Genomic DNA, 7,500 nt, shown 5'->3' on the forward strand with positions numbered 1-7,500 from the left:
GTATAGTAGTGTAATGTATAGTAGTGTACTGTAATGTATAGTAGTGTAATGTATAGTAGTGTAATGTATAGTAGTGTAATGTATAGTAGTGTAATGTATAGTAGTACAGCACACCGGTGTGTTGAAGAACCAAACCCAAACATGTACAATCTGAGTGCGACGTTTTGCCTGTAGTTACAACCAGCTGATTTCTCTCTCTCCCCCGTGGTGGTCACTGCGTGGATTTTTATCCCCGGCCTTCACTTTTTTTCCCCCCTCCACGTTTAGAATCGACGGCGCACATTCCGACTGCTTTGCTGCTCACTAAATTCCCACGCGGTGATGATGATGATGACGACGATATCGGCCACGTGGTTGAGCTGCTATCGTTATGTGTGATGGCCGTGTCGCTTCTCATAAAGAGATCAGTGGCGACATGGTTTTAGTTTGGATTGTCTCATACTCCTGCCCGTGTCTCTCCTCCCTATGTCTCTCTCTCTCTCTCCCCGTGTCTCTCTCTCTCTCCGTGTCTCTCTCCCCGTGTGTCTCTCCCCGTGTGTCTCTCTCCTCTTCCCGTGTCTCTCTCTCTCCCTGTGTCTACTCCCCGTGTCTCTCTCTCTCCCCGTGTCTCTCTCTCTCCCCGTGTCTCTCTCTCCCCGTGTGTCTCTCTCCTCCCCGTGTCTCTCTCCCCGTGTGTCTCTCTCCTCTTCCCCGTGTCTCTCTCTCTCCCTGTGTCTCTACTCCCCGCGTCTCTCTCTCCCCGCGTCTCTCTCTCCCCGTGTCTCTCTCTCCCCGTGTCTCTCTCTCCCCGTGTCTCTCTCCTCCCCGTGTCTCTCTTCCTCCCCGTGTCTCTCTCCCTCCCCGTGTCTCTCTCCTCCCCGTGTCTCTGTTCCTCCCCGTGTCTCTCTCTCTCCCCGTGTCTCTCTCTCTCTCCCCGTGTCTCTCTCCTCCCCGTGTCTCTTTTCCTCCCCGTGTCTCTCTCCTCCCCGTGTCTCTCTTCCTCCCCGTGTCTCTCTCCTCCCTATGTCTCTCTCTCCCCGTGTCTCTCTCTTCCCGTGTCTCTCTCTTCCCGTGTCTCTCTCTCCCCGTGTCTCTCTCTCCCCGTGTCTCTCTCTCCCCGTGTCTCTCTCTCCCCGTGTCTCTCTCTCCCCGCGTCTCTCTCTCCCCGTGTCTCTCTCTCCCCGTGTCTCTCTCTCCCCGTGTCTCTCTCCTCCCCGTGTCTCTCTTCCTCCCCGTGTCTCTCTCCCTCCCCGTGTCTCTCTCCTCCCCGTGTCTCTGTTCCTCCCCGTGTCTCTCTCTCTCCCCGTGTCTCTCTCTCTCTCCCCGTGTCTCTCTCCTCCCCGTGTCTCTTTTCCTCCCCGTGTCTCTCTCCTCCCCGTGTCTCTCTTCCTCCCCGTGTCTCTCTCCTCCCTATGTCTCTCTCTCCCCGTGTCTCTCTCTTCCCGTGTCTCTCTCTTCCCGTGTCTCTCTCTCCCCGTGTCTCTCTCTCCCCGTGTCTCTCTCTCCCCGTGTCTCTCTCTCCCCGTGTCTCTCTCTCCCCGTGTCTCTCTCTCCCCGTGTCTCTCTCTCCCCGTGTCTCTCTCTCCCCGTGTCTCTCTCTCCCCGTGTCTCTCTCTCCCCGTGTCTCTCTCTCCCCGTGTCTCTCTCTCCCCGTGTCTCTCTCTCCCCGTGTCTCTCTCTCCCCATGTCTCTCTCTCCCCGTGTGTCTCTCTCCTCCCCGTGTGTCTCTCTCCTCCCCGTGTCTCTCTCCTCCCCGTGTGTCTCTCTCTCCCCGTGTGTCTCTCTCCTCCCTATGTCTCTCTCTCCCCGTGTGTCTCTCTCCCCGTGTCTCTCTCTCCCCGTGTGTCTCTCTCCTCCCTATGTCTCTCTCTCGCTGTCTCTCCCCGTGTGTCTCTCTCTCCCCGTGTGTCTCTCTCTCCCCGTGTCTCTCTCTCTCCCCGTGTGTCTCTCTCTCCCCGTGTGTCTCTCTCTCTCTCCCCGTGTGTCTCTCTCTCTCCCCGTGTGTCTCTCTCCTCTTCCCCGTGTCTCTCTCTCCCCGTGTGTCTCTCTCTCCCCGTGTCTCTCTCCCCGTGTGTCTCTCTCCTCCCCGTGTCTCTCTCCCCGTGTGTCTCTCTCCTCTTCCCCGTGTGTCTCTCTCTCCCCGTGTCTCTACTCCCCGTGTCTCTCTCTCCCCGCGTCTCTCTCTCCCCGTGTCTCTCTCTCCCCGTGTCTCTCTCTCCCCGTGTCTCTCTCTCCCCGTGTGTCTCTCTCCTCTTCCCCGTGTCTCTCTCTCTCTCCATATTCTCCCTGTGTAGTGAAAACATGCTGTTCGGAATGGGAAATCCACTGCTTGACATCTCTGCAATCGTGGATAAAGACTTCCTGGACAAGTAATCATCACCACCATGATCATCATCACCACCATGATCATCATCACCACCATGATCATCAGCGCCACTATCCTCACCATTATCATCACCATCATCAGCACCACTATCACCACCACCATCATGACTACTATCATCACCATCTCATCTCCACCACCACCACTATCATCACCATCAGTTCCACCATCATCATCACCACCACCATCACCACCATTACCACGACCACCATTACCACTATCACCACCATTACCACGACCACTATCACCATCACCACTATCACTACCATTACCACGACCACTATCACCACCATCACTACCACCATCATCACCATCACCACCACTACCACCATCACTACCACCGTCACCACCATCACCACGACCACCACTACCACCATCTCTACCACCATCACTACTACCATCACTACTACCATCACTACTACGATCACCATCACTACTACGATCACCATCTCTGCCACCATCACCACCACCATCACCACCACTATCACCACCACCATCATAACTACTATCATCACCATCATCTCCACCACCACCACTATCATCACCATCAGTTCCACCATCATCACCACCACCATCACCACCACCACCATTACCACGACCACCATCACCACTATCACCATCATCACCATCACCACCACTACCACCATCACTACCACCGTCACCACCATCACCACGACCACCACTACCACCATCTCTACCACCATCACTACTACCATCACTACTACGATCACCATCACTACTACGATCACCATCTCTGCCACCATCATCAGCACCACTATCACCACCACCATCATGACTACTATCATCACCATCATCTCCACCACCACCACTATCATCACCATCAGTTCCACCATCATCACCACCACCATCACCACCATTACCACGACCACTATCACCATCACCACTATCACTACCATTACCACGACCACTATCCCCACCATCACTACCACCATCATCACCATCACCACCACTACCACCATCACTACCAACGTCACCACCATCACCACGACCACCACTACCACCATCTCTACCACCGTCGCCACCATCACCACGACCACCACTACCACCATCACTACCACCGTCACCACCATCACTACTACCATCACTACTACCATCACTACTACGGTCACCATTACTACCACCATTATCTGCCACCATCACCACCATCACCACCACCGTCACCACCATCGCCACCACCATTACCACCATCACCACGACCACCACTACCACCATCACTACCACCGTCACCACCATCACTACTACCATCACTACTACCATCACTACTACCATCACTACTACCATCACTACTACCATTACTACTACGATCACCATCACTATCACCATTATCTGCCACCATCATCACCACCACCATCACTACCACCGTCACCACCACCATCACCACCACCATCGCCACCATCATCACCACCACCATCACCACCACCATCACCACCACCATCGCCACCATCATCACCACCACCATCGCCACCACCATCACCATCACCACCACTACCACCATCACTACCACCGTCACCACCATCACCACGACCATCACTACCACCGTCACCACCATCACTACTACCATCACTACTACCATTACTACTACGATCACCATCACTACCACCATTATCTGCCACCATCATCACCACCACCATCACTACCACCGTCACCACCACCATCACCACCATCATCACCATCACCGACTCTCTCTCTCTCTGTGTGTGCAGGTACGGACTCAAAGCAAACGATCAGATCCTCGCTGATGAGAAACACAAAGAGATGTGAGACACACGGGGGAGACACACGGGGAGAGACACGGGGAGAGACACGGGGGATACTGAGAGATACGGGGGACACACGGGGACACTGAGAGACACGGGGAGTTGCAGTGGGACACGGGGAGAAACGGGGATGTACACGGGGAGATAGCGAGACACAGGGCTACAAGTTAGACACACGAGAGGCACATGGCGACCCGGGGAGGGATACGGGGGAGAAACGTCGGGGGAGACAGACGGGGACACACGTGGAGACACACGGGGACACACACGGACACACACACGGGGACACACACGGACACACACACGTGGAGACACACGGGGAGACACACACGGAGAGATATGAGGACATACGGGGAGACATGGGGAGACACGTGGACAGAGAGATACACAGAGATATTTATAGAGAGATATAGAGGGGGGAGAGAGATACACCAAGTGAGAGAGATATATACAGAGAGAGAGAGAGACAGTGAGAGAGAGAGAGAGAGACACTGAGCGAGGGAGACAGTGAGAGAGGGGAGAGAGTTTTTGGGAGCTTATCAAGAATGCTATTACAATGTCAAACATACTGACTCGCACAGAGACACACATGGACACACACACAGTGGCGCTTTGACTCGCAGAGACACGGAGACTCGCGTAGAGGACCCACAGGCTCGCAGTGACCCAATGACTCGCACGGAGACCCACGGACTCGCAGAGACTCGCAGAGATACACACAGGATCACACAGAGACTCGCACGGACTCGCAGAGACATGCACAGGCTCACAGACACACACGGACACACACACTCTGCTGGGAGGGTTGGTATGCTGTTGCTTTCTCAGCAGAGAGTGTGTGTGTGTTGAGTGTATTGATTTACACACACGTAAACATGGACACGGATACACACGCACATTGACACATGGATACACACAGATACACACACACAGATACACAGACACACACACACAGATACACACACACACACAGATGCACACAAACACGGATAGACTCATGGACACACACACACACAGATACACATACACATGAACACACTTACACACGGATACACACACACGGATACACTCGCGTATATACACGAACACACAGATACACATACACATGAACACACTCACACATGGATACACACACACGGATACACTGATGTACATACACACACACGGACACACACACGGACACACACACGGATACACACACGGGGACACCCACACGGATACACACACACACACACGGATACACACACCACACACGGATACACACACACGGATACACACACACGGATACACACACACACAGATGCACACAAATACGGATAGACTCATGGACACACACACACACAGATACACATACACATGAACACACCTACACACGGATACACACGTATATACACGCACACACAGATACACATGAACACACTTACACACGGATACACACACGGATACACTCGCGTATATACACGAACACACAGATACACATACACATGAACACACTCACACATGGATACACACACACGGATACACTGATGTACATACACACACACGGACACACACACACGGACACACACACACGGACACACACACACGGATACACACACAGGGACACCCACACGGATACACACACCCACACGGATACACACACACACACGGATACACACACACACACGGATACACACACACACATGGATACACACACACGGATACACACACACACAGATGCACACAAACACGGATAGACTCATGGACACACACACACACAGATACACATACACATGAACACACTTACACACGGATACACACGTATATACACGCACACACAGATACACATGAACACACACACGGATACACACACACGGATACACTCGCGTATATACACGAACACACAGATACACATACACATGAACACACTCACACATGGATACACACACACGGATACACTGATGTACATAAAGATCCCCCATATAGCCTTAACAGACTGTAGGGGCAAGTGCTGTTAGCGAGCACCTATGAAGGCCGGAACGGTACACGAGAGGGGGTGGGTGGCCAGCACCACGCCCGACCGCCTTTGTCTCCCCAGTGGCAATGTTTACACACCGCACCAGGTACTCATTTGAGGCTGAGTCGACCTAGGGGAGGCCCGGGACCGGTTCAGATAATCGTCACTGGTGTTGGCCGTGAGCGGGAATCGAACCCGGGTCGCCAGGTTCATAGCGCAGCGTACTAACCGCTACACTACACACTGATGTACATACACACACACGGACACACACACGGACACACACACGGATACACACAGACACGTGAATACACACTTGCACACGCGGATACACACACACACACGGATACACACACGGATACACTAATGTACATACACACGGATATATTGACACAGACGGATACGCACACAGACATGGACACACTCCGACACACGGACACACTGATGTACATACACACACACACACACGGACACACACACGGACACACACACACACGGATACACACACACACACGGATACACCCACACACACGGATACACCCACACACCCACACACACGGATACACCCACACACACACACACACGGATACACACACACACACACACGGATACACCCACACACACACACACGGATACACACACACACGGATACACCCACACACACACACGGATACACCCACACACACACACGGATACACCCACACACACGGATACACCCACACACACGGATACACCCACACACACACACACACGGATACCCCCACACACCCACACACACGAATACACACACACACACGGATACACACACACACACGGATACACCCACACCCACACACACGGATACACCCACACACACACACACGGATACACCCACACACACACACACACGGATACACACACACACACGGATACACCCCACACACACGGATACACCCACACACACGGATACACCCCCACACACACACACACGGATACACCCACACACACACACGGATACACACACACACACACGGATACACCCACACACACACGGATACACCCCCACACACACACACGGATACACCCACACACGGATACACCCACACACACACACACGGATACACCCACACACACACGGATACACACACACACACACGGATCCACCCACACACACGGATACACCCACACACACACACACACGGATACACCCACACACATACACACGGATACACCCACACACACACACACACGGATACACCCACACACACGGATACACCCACACACACACACACGGATGCACCCACACACACACACGCGGATACACACACACACACACACGGATACACCCACACACACACACACGAATACACCCCCACACACCCACA

At 53.4% G+C, this 7,500-nt stretch overlaps 1 protein-coding gene across 4 annotated transcripts in view; it reads left to right on the forward strand.

The window, feature by feature from the left end:
• Positions 1-7,500, forward strand: part of ADK (adenosine kinase) — a 78,605-nt gene that overhangs the window by 34,897 nt on the left and 36,208 nt on the right. For 2 of the 4 annotated variants that reach the window (XR_012930413.1, XM_076054886.1), the window contains exons 1-2: positions 826-2,348; positions 4,087-4,140. The exons of 1 other annotated variant lie outside the window; for it this stretch is intronic. Coding sequence is in view for 2 of the 3 variants with exons in the window: in XM_076054886.1 (XP_075911001.1) it covers positions 1,003-2,348; positions 4,087-4,140 (1,400 nt within the window). In the remaining variant the exon portion in view is untranslated. Of the gene's footprint in view, positions 1-825; positions 2,349-4,086; positions 4,141-7,500 lie in introns of those variants that run through there. One more of the 4 variants, XM_076054887.1, reaches the window with a different exon arrangement.

The sequence above is a fragment of the Petromyzon marinus genome, chromosome 68 (assembly GCF_048934315.1).
Source record: "Petromyzon marinus isolate PM22_M1 ecotype Great Lakes invasive population chromosome 68, UKy_Petmar_22M1.pri1.0, whole genome shotgun sequence".
Classification (NCBI taxonomy): Eukaryota; Metazoa; Chordata; class Hyperoartia; order Petromyzontiformes; family Petromyzontidae; genus Petromyzon; species Petromyzon marinus.